The sequence below is a fragment of the Delphinapterus leucas genome, chromosome 13 (genome assembly GCF_059928025.1).
Source record: "Delphinapterus leucas isolate spDelLeu-1000000601 "Yukka" chromosome 13, BTC_Dleu_Yukka2, whole genome shotgun sequence".
Lineage (NCBI taxonomy): Eukaryota > Metazoa > Chordata > Mammalia > Artiodactyla > Monodontidae > Delphinapterus > Delphinapterus leucas.
In genome coordinates this window covers 57,211,878-57,228,918 of record NC_143141.1, presented here as the reverse complement: position 1 = coordinate 57,228,918, position 17,041 = coordinate 57,211,878, and the positions used below count along the sequence as shown (strand labels likewise).

At 40.4% G+C, this 17,041-nt stretch overlaps 1 protein-coding gene across 4 annotated transcripts in view; it reads right to left on the bottom strand.

Annotated features, from left to right (window-relative positions):
- Positions 1-12,549, bottom strand: part of SRBD1 (S1 RNA binding domain 1) — a 229,588-nt gene extending 217,039 nt beyond the window's left edge. For all 4 annotated transcript variants that reach the window (XM_022573933.2, XM_022573934.2, XM_022573935.2 and 1 more), the window contains exons 1-3: positions 12,431-12,549; positions 6,997-7,076; positions 6,033-6,210 (exon numbers count right to left, since the gene is read on the bottom strand). In XM_022573933.2, the coding sequence (XP_022429641.2) occupies positions 6,033-6,210; positions 6,997-7,076; positions 12,431-12,481 (309 nt within the window). In that variant the 5' untranslated portion in view covers positions 12,482-12,549. The remainder of the gene's footprint in view (positions 1-6,032; positions 6,211-6,996; positions 7,077-12,430) is intronic.
- Between the last annotated feature and the right edge of the window lie 4,492 nt (positions 12,550-17,041).

Genomic DNA, 17,041 nt, shown 5'->3' with positions numbered 1-17,041 from the left:
ATCCTTGTGATAGGACTGTCCTGTGTGGTGGACACACAGACCTACACATATTGTAAAATTGCATAGAACTAAATATACACATACACATACACACATATAAATGAATACAAATAAAACTGGAGAAATCTAAATAAGATCAGTGGATTTATCAATGTCAATATCCTAGCTGTGATATTTAACTATAGTTTTCAAGATGTGACCATAGGGGGCAATGTGATAAAGGGTACATGATATCTCTCTGTATTATTTTCACAACTGCAGGTGAAGGTTTAATTTTTTTAAATAAGTGGAGAATAGGTGTACACCTGGCAGAAAAAACGAGATTTAAAACTTGCAATCAAAAGTCAACACTTTAGAGGGAGAAGAGTAACACTCACAGGTTCATAAAACTCAACATGCTACACCTGCCACCAATTTACGCAGAAAGAGAACAAAAAACATGGCAGGACAGCAGGGTAGTACCAGGCATTTTTCCTTAGTAAGAGGCTGCACAGCAGTACATGCAGGTGTCCAAAGGCTACTCTCTGCACCACCCACCCCTCCCCCCAGGTGACAACTCAGGTGTGAAGCAATGACATCTGGCACTCATTTTGAGACTAGAGTAGTAAATAAGATACAGACCCTGCCCCACCGAATTCACAATTTCACAAGCTAGCCTGTTTTTAGTTACCTAAGTGATGTAGATGGCACAAATTCAAACAAAAGAACTGCTCCCAAACTAAATTTCAGTCAATATTGAACTTTCTCTCCTATCAGATAATTTTCCATAATTACTGACTACTGAAAATACTGGGAACTATAATAAAGAGCACACCCCCTCCATCCTAATGCCCACCCATCACCACCTAACCTGGAAATGATATATAATACATTAAATAGCCCTCCAAGTATTACATTTTTAATTGGAACATAATAGATAAGAACAGAGGTATAAAAATAGAATGCCTCCTCAAGTCCATAAGAGTTGATAATAACCTGATCAAATTAATTGACATAGCTAAAGAATGTGTCAATCATACAGAGAGTTGTCAGCCCTAGAGGAACAGAAAAAGGAGAACTGTAGAAAGCAAATACGATCAGCATTCTAAGTAACATACAAAGAAGAGGAAAGGTTAGCAAACAGATTCTGAGTAATTTGCTCCCAATGGTTAAGACAGCCCTCCTGTGAGATGGATACATCAGATTACCTTAGACTCATGCAGTTAAAACATTCAGTTCTCATTGTGACAAGCACAGTACCTCGACCACAGAAGGCATTCAATAAACCCAAATGAATATTTACCTAATTCTCCTATTCGGAGCCCATGCTCATCAAGTAAATTTCTGACTATTATTTAATTCCCTACTTACTTCAGCCTCCAACGAGAGACAGTGCTAGTCATAAGAATTTAACTCCTTGTGACGGTTATATCAAACTATTAATTATTAAACCAGCACTCTGGTTTTATACACCACTCTTATGAGCATGGCTGATGTAAAAACACCCACGAGAGATATATTGGTTCCTGAAATGCTGACAAAATCATGTTCTTGACTTAGAAACCCAGTTCCATTACTTACTATCTGTGATCTCTCCCCTTGGCTTTCTGGTCTATAAAGTCAGGATAATTAAAGCACCTGCCTCAAGGGATTGTTGTGAAGATTAAGTAATATCATGCAAATGCAGTGCTGAACATGTCGCCTGGCTAACGGTAAGCAATCAAATATCTGCTGTTACCACCATCATTACCATGACTGCCACACCCAGACTACCTCCCAGGAGAGGGAAACGGAAGCAGATGAAGAAATAAAGAAAAAGTAAAATGACTAAAGGTGGGGGGTTTAAAGTAAGAGGAAAAAAAAGAAAAGCCAGCAGTCAAAAATTAGACACTTAAAGGTATCTTCTCTGGAGTCTTCAGGCAAAATTTACCTAGGGTTTCTCAGTGTTGTTCATAGACCCCTGAGACCCTTTCAGGGGGTCTGCAAGGTCACAACTATTTTCATAATAATGCCAAGGCACTGTTTGACATTTCACTGATGGTGCAAGAGCAATGGCAGCAAAAAAACAAGGCAGTGGCACCAAGCTGTACTAGAAATCACTGTTCCCTTCACTGTCACACACTTGCAATAAAACAAGGTCAGCTTCACTTAAGAATGAAGCAGTAAAAGTTATTAATTTTTAAAATTTCAATCCTTGAAAGCACATCTTTTTCAGTCTGTACTGAAATGTACATAAAGCACAAATGTACACATAGAGCACTTCTGCTGCAGGCCAATGCATACTGACGTGCAGTGGTTGTCTCACAGTAAATCAATTAGTGAACCAGTATTTTCCAAATGACCAACATATAACGTTACAAAATCATGCATAGGTAAAAGAGCCATTCAAACAACACAGACCAATGGATTTTAATGTAATAGAATATAGTATGGTTACAGATTCCACAATGAAACCTTTTAAACTACCACTTACTGAGTTCTGGTATAGTATAAAATATTATCTACAATTATCTGAAAAGGCTATTAAAACACCATTCCCTTTTCCAAATACACATCTGTGTGGAGGCTGGGATTTCTTTTTTATTTCAAATATCTTCTAGTAAATCAGACATTAAAGACATTTGCAAAAATGTAAAACAATGTCATTCTTATCATTAATTTTTTTGTTGTTTGGGGAAATATATACTTATTTTTCATTAAAACATGTTATTTGCATTAACATGTAATAGGATTATTTTTTTTAATTGATGAATATTTTCTCATTTTTAATTTCTAATATGGTAAATATTTACAGATATAACCCAACTCAGCAAAAGTTCCTTGGGGTCCTCAGTAAGTTCTAAAAGTGTAAAGGATTCCAAAGACCAAAAATTTTGAGAAAAGTGAATCCAAACATGTTTAGATCAAAACACAGATCAAAAACATATGGAAAGGGCTTCCCTGGTGGTGCAGTGGTTAAGAATCCGCCTGCCAATGCAGGGGACACAGGTTCGAGCCCTGGTCTGGGAAGAGCCCACATGCCGCAGTGCAACTAAGCCTGTGCGCCACAACAACTGAACCTGCACCCTAGAGCCCGTGAGCCAAAACTACTGAAGCTCACGCACCGAGAGCCCGTGCTCCGCAGCAAGAGAAGCCACTGCAATGAGAAGCCCGTGCACCACAACAAAGAGTAGCCTCACTCGCTGTAACTAGAGAAAGCCTGTGAGCAGCAACGAAGACTCAATGCAGCCAAAAATAAAATAAACAAACAAAAATATGGAAATAACTCTCCATTTTTAAAGCTTCTAAGATTCTACAGCCTTCCTCAGTGACATACTCAAGTTTAATAAGCTATGAAAATATTTTTCCTCCTTATATTTAACCTGAATCTTTGACACACTGAAAAATCACAGTTTATTATCTTTTGCCTTCATGGGTTTTTTAATCATTCTTAACACTTCAAATGGTAATTATGTAGCCTATAACTAAACCCAGAACTCCAGGAAGAATCTGACCATTCTTCTTTTTGCTATCTCTGAAAGTCGTAAACTGTCTAGATCAAAAAAGTGGCTCACTGTAAATATCTTTACCAGTTGAATCAGTCAGCAGGCCTTGGCCTTGACCTTGTGTTGTATTGTGTGAGCTTGACAGATAGCTGGAAAGGGATATGGAGTCAAGGGAAGGCTTCTTAAAAGTTAGATGTAAAACAGCATTTTATACTCTGTAGCAATTGAGGAAGAAAAGTTGACAAGGGAAAAGAAAGGAGATGACAGAGGGAACAGAGACCTTGCACAAGAGTGGATGAGATCTTAAGCCCAAGCGGCGAACCAATCCTTGGTAGGAGGAATGACATTTCCTCCATGGCAATAGGACAGAAGGTGAACACACATATAGATAGCTTGGTCGTGAGAAAACTGGAAACTTCATATATTCTCAAATAAATAAAAGGCAATGTCATCAGCTGAGTGAGAGAAGAGAAAGGAATTCAGGAAGTTTAAGAAAAGAGAAAAAGGTGGAAAAACAAACCTGCTGAAGAAAAATAATGAGGTTACCAGGTATTTCTGATGCAATTTTGAGGTCTGAGATTATGAATCTAAAGTAAAACAAATTAGGCCACTGGTGAGACCGTTTCCCACAATGGTTAGCTGCTCAGTGCAGGCAGGAGAGGCTATGGCTCACCCAGTGCTGGGGTTTAATCAGCCATGTAAGATCAAATAAAAGAAGGGCAAAATGGTGAGACTATTCAATAAAAAGTGATTATGTAATCTAGGCTAGATTAGGTAGGAAAAGAAAAGGGCTGATGGACAGTGACAGAGCCCTAGAGTCAAAGAATTAGGTAATGGATCTCAACTCTGGCTGTACATAAAAATCACATGAGGAGCTTTAAGAAAATAATACCACTGGTGCCAAGGCCTACCTCCAAAATTCCTTCCAGATTTAATTGGTTTGGAAAAGGGGCCTGGGCATTGGTTTTTTTTTTTTTTTTTTCAAGTTCCCTAGGTGGAGAACTACTGATGAGAAGTTGTGACAAATTTGCAAAATTGCGGCAGTGAGGGCACCTGAGCAAGTAAGCTGGAAAAACAGGAAATGATGAGCTGATGGTATAAAAGTGAGATAGGAGGAAAAGAAATGTCAGCGGTAGCACAGTTTCTAGACAAGATTTCTAGACAAGCGGTAGCACATGACAAGATTCAGGTTGAGCTCACGAGAGGTGTGGTGAAGGCAGAGAAGAAGAAAAAGGCACTGGAGGTGGGGAGGTTAAAGAACCAGGAACACAGGGTATTAGAAGGCTCATCCAAGTGGAGGAGGGTATCACTGAGAATAGTGAAAGAAGATGCAGAGAGGAAGATACAAAGCAGGGGCTAAAGTCTTCAAAGAATGAAGAGGAATGGCCAGTGGACTGGCAAATTACAGCAACATGGAGAGGAAGAGACTGAGTAATGATGGATTTTGTCTACTATGTTTGCTAACCATAGATTTTTAAATTATTAAGAGGCTACCAATTCTACCTCCACCCAAAACCAATTCTAGCTCCACCTAATTAGGGTTTTCAACTATTTTGTTTGGTGGTGGTTACACAAGAACAAGATGCCAAACCAATGAAATGAAATAGTCTAACATGCTCCATGTGCTTTGATTGAGCCAAAAAACTTGTGGAATATCTCTTAAGTGAGAGACTTTCCATGTGAATTCCCTTTTTCCCTTTAAAAGAAATATACATATACCAAGCACCATGGGAAGGATCAAGAAGTCACCATGACAAGGGTTCTTAAGCTGTATGCTCTTGAACCATACTTTAAAACTTATGTGTACATTTTACTGAAGAGAAGGTTCATAACTATAATCAAATTCTCAAAGGGTTTGTGACCCCAATACAAAGAACCCCGGAACTAAGAGATATTTCCTAATTAGGCAGTCAAGCTACTTTTAAGTGCAGCTATGCCATGCTCAACGAAAAAGCTCCAAATTCTGCCAACAAGTCAATACTTTCTCAGCTATAGATAAAGCCTACCCACCCACCCACTAAAAGTGTGTTCAGTGAAAAGCTTGCATGCAAAGATGAAGAAACAGAGGTGCTGGCTGATAGGAGAAAAGATCGATTCAAATGCCCTATCCAAGGGTACAGCAAGGTACAATGTAATGTCCCCTCTATACACGATAAATGAGTCCCTGGGAAGTCACGCATCCAATGCATATTAAAGGAGTATTCTTTTAAATGAACTAGGGAAGCTGTTATTTAAAGGAATACCGCAGTGAATGATTTTGGAAATGCATAATCCTTTCGGTACTGCAACAGAGCCTATAATTTATTGTTGTTGGTTTTTTTAATCCAGATTGGTGTAGCCACAGTGTTTGCTTACAGCACGATATACATATGTGCCAGTTGACAAATATTCCTTCTGCTCCAACACGGTGGATCTGATGGTAAACACTATTAAGGTCCCTGGCAGAAGGCACCATTGCCCTGCAGTTTTTGCCATTTACCTGCTTTGTCCTAGTCCATGTAAGGAGAAAGTAGCATCACTAATTAGGAAGGCACGGCAGTGTTCCCTCTATCCAGCTAAAGCACCTACCAGCTCTTCCTTAACAGCCACACCTTCTGAGCCATCTTTGGTCTGTAGGGTGTTCTTCTTCACCCGTGGCGCCCTCTTCAGTTTGGATTCCTTGGAAGCAGGCAGCTTACGGCTTCTGGGGACCTTCTTTTGGGGCTCCCAGGCACTATCCTCCTTGTCATCTTCAGAGGCAGATGATCTAAAAGTAAAACGATAGAAAAATTTCCAGAAAAAATGAAGCCAAATGTGAAAGGTGAAAAAGAGATATACGCTTTTTGAAAAAAGAATAAGGTAGAAGGCGTTTAATATAAAATGGAGTGATGTGAACACAGAATATGAAGAGATATTGCTAAGAACTAAAACAGGAGAGTTGACCAGAAATACCCTCCAATACATTATAAATCACAGGTCTCCCTCCGTTCTCCTCTCACCTAACCAATACACGCACCTGTACACTCAAAACATAAGAAATCATGTATTACCGTAATAAGTGGGTCATGTCACACCATAGTCATAGTGAGCTTTTCCATTTTTAAACAGTGTCTAAAGACATTTTTGATTGTCCCAACTGAGGTGGGGGAGGGGATGCTATTGGCAACTAATGGGTAGAGACCAGGGATGCTACTAAACATCCTACAATGTAAAGAACAGTCCCTGTACCAAAGAATTATCTGGTCAATAGTGCTTAAGTTGAGAAACTGTGCTCTAAAGGAATATAACAAACTCCACTGCCCTCATGGACCTTATATTCTAGTGTATATATTTTATATTTAGTTGGTCACTTTCTCCTTGTCCAATAGTTTATCACCAACACCTAAACACAGCCTGGGACACAGCATGAGTTCAATAAATATTTGTTACATAAATGAATGAAAAAGACACAGCCTTCTTCAACACAAATGACTTCAGAAGTTAGTAAATGGCAGAATGCATCTCCTTAAAATACACATCATTCTCCCACCCCATATGAAACCAGTATGCTTACAACTCAGAGAAGGAAGAGAATTCATCTTTGGATACCACAGTCTGGACCTTTACTTTTGCTCTTCTTGGCAATGATGACATCTAAAAGAAGAAATACAACATGAAATCAGTGTGATTTAAATCACTGATCACTTATTTTCTCTACAAAATGATGGGCCATTCAAAACTAACACTCCAATACCTCTGCTGCTAGAAAATGTCATGGGGGGAAAAATGACAGTCATTCACAAGCCTAAACACTTTCCCCTCCTATGTGGCTGCCAATTATAAGGGCAGCTAACAGCCTTCCCATTGTTTCAAAAGCCTGATGAGTATGGGCCATCTCTGGAAACATATAAGTTCCTGTAGGGTGAGAATTCTTCATTTTTTAGAATTATATGCTTGCGTATACTGCAAGTATTATTTGATAATTTATCAGACAGCAAATTATAAAGTCCTTTATTAAACTCTATCTCAAAGACAAGAAATACCTTCCTTCTTCTTTATCTTCTTACAGTATAAGTAGAGGCCCATCTACAAAGTTGGCAGTCAAATAATTAATGCTGACTGACTGACTGAATAAGCAGCCAGGCTATTCCTAAAACAAGATAATCTAGTTCCTTATAATAAAAGCTCACAATTTTTAAGTAAAATAATTAATCACAAATGCCACTAGAAAATATTTCCCAAATTCAAAGGCCCAGCTCTAAAAAAAAAGGACTCAAATAATCAGAGACATCATACAATACAGGAAGTAAACAAATTTACTTTAGCTGATAAATTTTATTACCTAAAGACTGTATGTCAAACCATAAAAACTACATTAGACTCTGACATGCTTGTAAACCTTTAAACAAGTTCCTAAATCAGTCATATGTTATAATGTCTCTGTTCTAACTTCCACTTGGAGAAGGAACAAACACCTCACAGAAATACCAAAGTGGTTGTCACAAAAGGGAACATGTCTCCCTGGCAGCTATAGCTCAACTCAGTCCAGTGGGTGCAGAACTACTGGACAGGAGAGTGCCCAGAGGGAACCAGGACTACAAAAGAAGTAGACAGGATATTCTTCCATCTTTTCCTTCACCGCCTTTTCTGAATTTTATGTTTATCAAGGTCATCATTCCTCAAATAAGCGCTCCTAGATACTGATCATAAAGGAATGGATAATTTGTGATTTCTGTGTTGTACGTATTTTACCACAATAAAACAAAAACAGAAAGAGTAAGTCAGTGTATGATGGGGTGGCATTTCAATCAATTGTATTTATTCATTTATTTTTGGTTGCGTTGGGGCTCTGTTGCTGCGCGCAGGCTTTCTCTAGTTGCGGCGAGTGGGGGCTACTCTTCGTTGCGGTGCACGGGCTTCTCGTTGTGGTGTGGGGGCTTCTTGTCGTCGTGTGCACGCTTCTCACCGCGATGGCTTCTCTTGTTGCAGAGCACGGGCTCTAGGCACACAGGCTTCAGTAGTTGTGGCTTGCGGGCTCTAGAGCGCAGGCTCAGTGGTTGTGGTGCACAGGCTTAGTTGCTCCAGGGCATGTGGGATCTTCCCGGACCAGGGATCAAACCAGTGTCCCCTGCATTGGCAGGTGATTCTTAAGCACTGTGCCACCAGGGAAGTCCAGAAATGAATTACTGAATAAGTGGTATTAAGACAAACAGCTATCCCTCTGGAGGAAAAGAAGTGTTTAATTCTTGCTGCCACACCATGAACTAAAATATATTCCACACTGACTAATGATTTAAATGTACCAAATAAAAGTACAGTACTACAAAAGGCAAAGAAGGCTGTTTTGTTTTGCTTTTTTGTTTTTGTTTTTGTTTTTGTTTTGCGGTACGCGGGCCTCTCACCGCTGTGGCCTCTCCCGTTGCGGAGCACAGGCTCCGGACGCGCAGGCTCAGCGGCCATGGCTCACGGGCCCAGCCGCTCCGCGGCACGTGGGATCCTCCCGGACCGGGGCACGATCCCGTGTCCCCTGCATTGGCAGGCGGACTCCCAACCACAGCGCCACCAGGGAAGCCCAAGAAGGCTGTTTTGATAATTCTGAGTGGAGGTGGGAGAATTAAGGTTTTCCTAGGCATGACTCGAAATTCCAAAAGCCAAAAAGATTAGCAAATTTTACTATATAAAAATTAAAACCCCAAGTCAGCAGTGGGAGCATTTCAGAACCAAACCAATTTACTCTGCAGTATCCTCAAAAAAAAAAAAAAATCACAGGACATGGTATCTGATACCTTGGAACTAAGGGTAAAGGGAGTCAGGGCTGGGTGTAAGCTGTCTGAAGCAAAGGAATATCTCTAGATGCTCTACTCCATTTCGTGCTATTAACAACTGCCCCAGGAAAAAGTCTGGAGGTTCATTCTCTGGAGAAGGTAAAACAAGTCTCTAGACTAGAGGACATGAAGTACAGTTGTGGACATGGGAACCATACAGGCTGAATGTTAAACTGAGATTCCCGGCCCCCTTCCCCCACTATGCTCCTAAAAAAGCCTCCTACCCTCTAGGGAGGAGCATGGGAAGATTCTTTGGAGAATCTGACCAGCCCAAGAATAAAATGCTGAAGATGCTAAGCTCCTTGACAAACAGCCCAACCAGATCATCCACTCCCATCACCCCCTTCTACATTACACCTGAATTCAGAACTTTCCCACAGAGACCACCATGCACCAATTCTAACTCCACACTTCAGCTTTAACAGAAATGTGTTATAAATAGGGGTAGACAAATCCTTGGGAAGCTCACAAAATTTTAATTAACCACTGGAGAAGACTTTCCTAAAACAAATATTTCCAAATGCTCCTTTATCAGGCACTCTGGTGGCAATGCTGCCATTAAAAGAGGTGAACTTGTCTTTTGACAAGTAGAAAAAACAATATGAATTTGAAAAAGGAGGTGGGAAAGGAGAATATGCATGAACACATAGGCCTATTTCAGGCAAATCAGTTTTAGAAAGAGTATATACAGAAGGTAAGGACTTAGAAATTCTTTCTTAAAAACTGTGTACCTATCTAGGTATACTCCCAGGGGTATGTATACTCCCAGGGGTATCCATACTCCAGTTTTACCACCAATGTTCTGGGAACTGTTTGCCCATCTCCAATCCTCCCATGTTCTCTTATTTCCTATCATAGGATTTGTAGATTAACCAAAATTTAATCCATTTGCATGGTTTTAAATACTTGTATCACCTACTTACTAACAAACCTAATACCTCCACCACAAATCTTACCTCTGAGGTTCAGATTTACTTAATAAACTGCCTGCCTATGAAACTATCCAGATGCTTCACAGTTATCCAAAATTTAACATATCCACAATGGAACTCCTGATAAACTATTCCTTGTCCTAAAACCCATTCGGATCTCAGTCTTTCCCATCTTTGTACATGGCACCACCATCCACCTAAGATGAATGGTTCTTTGCTAAGTTAGAACGTTGTTAGAATTTTAACAGTTTCATTGAGCTATAACTGACATACAATAAATCATTCGTGTTTAAAGTGTACAGATTTGATAAGTTTTGACATATGTATTCTTATCTCCACCATCAAGATACTGAACATAACCATCATCCTCTAAAGTTTCACTTGCTAAACCAAAACCTTGCAAATCTGTTATTTCTTTCATCTCCCACATCCAATCTGTAAGTAAGTCACATAAATTCTGCCTCCAAAATGTATCTTAAATCTTGATGATCTCCAGTGAGGCTTCAGTCCCAAACGCTTCTCACCTGGACTACTGTAACAGCCTCTTAACTGGCCTCCCTGCTTCCACTCCTGCTCCTAAAACCCATCCTCCACAAACCCATTCAATCTAACATTTAGAAAATGCTTTAAAACCATTCAATGACTTCCTATTCCATCCTCCACTTAAGAGTCAAATCATATTTTTTTACCATAGCCTTCTAGAACGCCTTGAAGAAGTGACCACTGCCTACCTTTCTAACCACATTTACCACTCCCTGTAGCTCCTCAGCCATAGTCACAACATGCTTTCGCACTGTGTAACAAGCGTGATCCTTCCCCACCCCAGGTTCCCTCTGCCGGGAGCACTATTCCCCCTGCTCATCAATAGGCTGGCTCCTTCTCAGCGCTTAGATCTCAATATTTTAGGCCTAACATGCATTTCTCAGATAAAATATTATTATAGGACACTATTTATTTCCTTTATACAGTACTATGTAACACAATCTATAATTATCCTTGTTTATTGTCTGCATTCCCCACGTTTACTTCATGGCAGTAAGCACCACAAAGTTTGAAGAAACCACATTTGTCTTTTTCACTTCTGTATCACATGGAGCCTGGCACTTAATAGCTGCTCTATAACTATTTTCAAATGAACATAAGAATATATATATATAAATAGTCTCTACACAGGAATATACATTTTTTTCCCCAGCACTATTAGGCAACATCACACATGGCACTCATTGCTTTCTTGAAAAAGTGATGGTACAAGAGAACATCCCTATTGTTAGTGGCTTGAGATTTTCACTCCTCCAAGCTCTCTTATCTCTGTGGCTACGAAAGCTGACTCAGAATCAAAAACTTGGAGGTTGCTATGATGTTACTGAGGAGGCACCAAGCCAGGGCAAGTGAAAAGCGGAGGAGGGGCTGGAAAGACCTGCACACACACAAATATTACATTAAAACTGTAAAAACAACAATTAGATAACTTAAAGGAAAACAGGGAGAACAACTTTTTAAGAGGCACCTATAGAAGTTTCCCTGTGTACCAACAAAAGTCCTTGGAATGTCAGCACAGATCCCTAACTTAGTAATAAAAATAAAATACTAGAGCTGGAAAGAGCTTCAGAAATCAGACAGTCCTACTATTCTCTTTTATGAATAAGAAGCCTGAGATCCAGTGAAGTGATACGGCTTACTCAAAGGGAAGATCTATTGTGGCATAAGGACCAGAACCCAGAGCCCCAAACACAAAGCCTAGGCTCGTTTCCCATTGCACATACATTATATTTATGACATGCTGGCGAATGGGAGGCTCGAGAAGAGGTGCCTGGAGTGTTCCCATTCGTTCCTTTCCTCTACAGTTATTCAGTACCTTCTACACGCCAGGCACACTACTGAGGATGCAGCTGATTCTGCCAGGGCCATGATCTGATAGTGAAAAGGGCGCTTCCTCCCCCATCTCCGATCATTTGAGGTTTGAAAACAATCTAGGTCTGCCCTGGCTTTCCGACGTCTGCCCCTTTGCGCTAAGAGCTTGTCTGAGAAGACGCGCCAGGTGACACGCGGCAGGTAGGAGGGGTTTTCGAGGGTACGGTATGAGATACAAACTGCAGACAGTAAACTGTAATGAAACTTCTCACTTTAAAAAGGGATGTTATTTCCCAAATGAGCGCTCAGAACTTTCTTAATGGCCCCAAAAATACCGGAGCGGCGCCGGGCTCCCGCGAGCCCGCAGGAAGACCGCCAAGGCGGACGCTCAGCTCACCTTCCCGCCCGCCGTGTCAGAAGGCCCGGGATTCTGTGTGTGCGACCACATCTTCCGGTTCCCGCCGGAAGTTTTTCAAACGCCGGAAGTCCCGCCTGGCTTTTCCCTGACTCGCCGCATAGGCACGCAGCTCCTGGAGCGGGGTGGAGCCGAGCCAAGCGGAGGCGGAACTAGAGCGAGGATCCCGTGGGACCCGCTCGTCGGCTGGGGGCGGAGCTCCATTTACCCACATCCGGCGGAGGGGGTCGTGAGGTTCTTGCAAAGGTCGACGGCTTTCCTGTTTTTTTATTTATCTTCTGTTAATCCGCTTTGCTTGTATTTTCTTCTCTTTTAAGTTTAATCAAGAATGTTTCTGTTTATTGAATTATTTGTAATTTGCAAATGTCGAAAAATGAAAAACAATCAAGCTTTATTCTTTCTAACGTCAATTTTAAATGTCAGTAATTAACTTCCCTAAAGGTGTTTCCTAAACCCTGAGATAAAGGTTTGCTCGAGGCTTATGGAATTATCCCAGTTTTGCCTCTTCTGTTAAGCACTCACGCAGCCCCTGAGGTTTATGGGAGAGTTTAGCCCTAGAGTCATTACTGTCTTACGTTGGTCTCTCAGGCAGCTTGGGGGAGGCTTCCATCAAGATGTCGGAATAGAAGGACAGGGGAGATCACCTCCTCTCACGGGTACATCAAAAATACATCTGCATCTGAAACAATTCTCACAGAATACCTGCTGAACGCTGGCAAAACAGCTCAAACTCTCCAAATCACAAGAAAGATCTCCACATGATCAGGTAGGACAAAAAAAAAAAAAAAGGAATCTCAGGCAGCTTGGTACACTGCCAATCACACTGATTGGGAAACCCGGTTTTCTCAGGAACTTACTCGTGCTCTGGGCAAATACTTTATGTCTTTGGATTTATTTCCACGGCCTACCCCTCCATCTCACTCCTTACCTGATAAGGTACCCCACACATATTAGGGGTGAATATTCACTGAATTAATTTACTTGAGGCAAATGCAGGTCCCAGTTACCTAACCTTTCGGGGCAAGAATGGAAAAATCCATTTCATTTTTAGATTCTTGAAAAGTGCTGTGTCTTAAGTCCTGATAACCTAGTAACCTAGGTGAACTATCCTCCATATCCAGCAGTTCCATTTCCCTTCCCAGAAAACACAAAAATAGCCCTTACTTATTATCTTGATGAGGCCAAGTATCTCAACCCCACTTCCATACTCAAAGCCCCACTTTTTTTCACTAACGGAACTTAAAAGCTATTATAAAGGGCTCCCAAACAATTCTTCTTTCGCTTTCCCTTTAATATATTTTCTCAAAATCAGTTCTCATTAGAAATGAAAAATGACTTGTTTTTTGGTGGTGTGTTTTTTACAAAGTACATTAAACTCTAAGCGCCAAAGAAATTAGATTGTAAAATTAGGGAAATAAGGCTGCTGTTAGTCTAGATTAGAATTTAGCAAATCAAAACCCCATGGATTCGTCTTAGAAGACTCTAAAGAGCAGCTTTCCATGCTACTGAATCATTTCCAGGAACTCTTAAGTGCTGAAGAGCTGAGCAAGCTATTGAAATGACCCTTTGGGTGCTACAGATTCACCCACAATGAACATAAATTTTATTGGCTAATTTTTGCAATGGGGAGGAAAACAGGACTCAACCTTATTAAGGTCTCTTTGTCTATATCTAAGATCCTTGGTAATAAGGATCCATTTCTGAGATTGATTAGGGATTTGTTTTTTTTTCTTAATTTGCAGCCTTATGTTGTGTTTTGCAGTGGTTCCAGTAGATCTGCAACTCTGCTGCAATCACAGTCCGCTCCACGATTTCTAGTTCTGAAAGAATTCTAGAGAACACATTATAGTTCAGGATATGGGGAAGTGAAACCAGGTCACAATAATCAACAACAATTTACAATTTATCATTCACCTACTTTTTTTTTTTTTTTTTTTTTTTTTTTTTTTTTTTTTTTTGGCAGTACGTGGGCCTCTCACTGTTGTGGCCTCTCCCATTGCGGAGCACAGGCTCCGGACGCGCAGGCTCAGTGGCCATGGCTCACGGGCGCAGCCGCTCCATGGCATGTGAGATCTTCCCGGACTGGGGCGCGAACCCGTGTCCCCTGCATCGGCAGGCGGACTCTCAACCACTGCTCCACCAGGGAAGCCCCATTCACCTACTTTTGATGTCAAAGTGTGCTACATAGGTTTAAGGTACAGGTGGGTAAAGTTTAACCAATATTCTACAAAATCTTTTGACAAAATTCCTGTCCTGAAGGAATTTTCAAACAAGACTGGAGACTAGATACAGCCACAAGAGACAGAGACCCAGACAAGACAGTCTAGATTCAACGACTAGGTTGTACATGGGAGTAGCCACATTACCAGTGAGAACAAGAGTAGGGCCTGGCCAGCGTAGTGTTGGACCTTGATTCCCCTCTCCTCTACCAGGGAGAATCGTCTTTCAACTGGGGAAGAAAAAAGATTAGTAAGCTAAAGTAAATAACCTGGTGAGGTTTTAGACATCAGACACCTGGGGAAAATAAAAGCTAGGGCAGTATCTTCCAAAATTAATGTAGGTAGTGACCTACTCCAAAGGCAAGTAAGTTTGTCCAGAACATATTTCCCTTAGAATTTTGCAAGAAAGCTACTCCCACTAAAATATGTCAAGGGAAATTTGTAATCACTAGGTATAAACCAGACTCCACGGCAAAAACTGCCTTTTCTCTCTAGAACCTTGCCCAGTCTCTTGTTTACCTTTGGATCTTAAGTGCTGTATTCTGAGAAATTCATGGGTTTAGACTTACAACCTGGAATAATCTGAACACCAGCCTGAGACTAATGCAGTAGAGTTTGGGAGTAATGAAAACATGTTTTGGATTTTCTTGGAGGTTATTTATTTTATTGCTCCAAAGCAAATAGCTCTTTGTATGCTATTCATTGGTATGTATTACTGTAATAATAATAGTAATAACTTACAGTCATTCCTCATCTACCACGTGCCAGGTGCTAAATTAATGTTTTTACATGTATTTGTGTATTTAACTCATATCAGCTCAGTGAGATGTTGCTATTATCCTCTTTTTATGAAATGAGAAGGCCAAGGTATAGATAAGTTAAATACCTCTTCCAAAGTCACATCAACTATTAAATTGCAGATCTGGGATTCAAACCCAGTGATCTGCCTTACTCCAAATCTAGAACTCTTAAAGACATCCATATACTACCACCAACCTGAAGCAAGTTCTTTTCTTTCTCCATTATGGTGGCCAGTGTAAGACTCGAAATCCTTGAGATGCTCAAGAACCATTGAATCTCTAAATGTACTAAATAAAGTACTATCCACCCACCTAAAACATAGCAAGGCCATTTTCCCTATTGACTTCAAACTAATTTACGTTCCATGAGAACAAAAATTTTTAATATAGATGCAACTGTTTCACCCACTAAATTGTAAGATATTTGGATCTAAGTCCTGGAACGAAGTCTTAATCATTTTGGTCTCCCCATCTCCAATTTCTCCTTCCACCCACACAGTGTCTAATAATACGTTACAAATAATACGTACCCAATAAAATAGTAGACTAGCTCTTGGACCCAAGAATGTGCCTGGAATAAAGAAAAATCCTTCCCTGTACTAGAAAAGTAATCTAAAGCTCCTGCCACACAGAAGGGGGGTTACCATTTTAAAAATCAAGTGTACTTTTGGAAATTCAAACATTTTGTCACTTAAGAGTCAGTTACTTAGCAAAGGCAAAGAAGTCTGTTTCAGATTAGAGGATGTACAAATTGAAACTGAGCCCTATTTCATAAATGTGTGTGTTACCTCCTGCCCATCCACTTTCCCACTATCAGAAGCTCTCATTCCTAAACACTAAAACTCATTGGCTTCAATGAGCTTCTCTCAATAACTCAGCCAGGAATATGGAGGATTTTCTGCAAAATCTAAGACATTGGGAAGCAGAGAGGGGACTGCCTCTGTTTCCCAAGTGAGAAAGGGGTTTCTTGTCAAGTGAGGTGGACTGGGCTGGTAGACGAGTTCCCAAACTTAGACTTCCCTGTTGCTCTTTCATTCTGGCTGGAAACAGCAGCATAATTCCAGAGTGCTAGCCTAGTACTGAGGACAATGCTCTAACCCAGAGTGAGTTTGTCAGTCTTTCGTGTAAAAGAAAAAAGATTCAAGGGATTAAAATCCTGAGTTTTGAAAAAATATTGAATGGATCTTGAGAAGGCATCAGTTAAGCGTGAGGAAATTAATTGTACAGATTTTTCAAGGAAATGGATATTCATGCATCGTTCAAAAGGATTATACACATTTAAATTTATCTTACGTGAAGTAAAATTGTGGGATTTACATATCAAGCTAGGATATAATTTTAATCTTTCGCTGAAAACTGAAATTTTCAGTGTTTTGTCCACTTAATCTTTTACAAATCCTCAAAGTATTTTTGTAATGAATGTAATTAAAAGCAATATTAAGGGGGAGAAAGGTCTGAATCATCGACAAACAACTGTATCTATTGCATGGCCCACTGTTCCACTTATCTGCCTGGCGAATTCACTGGCTCAATCACTGGCACTCAATCAGTTGCACTCATGAGCAGACATATTG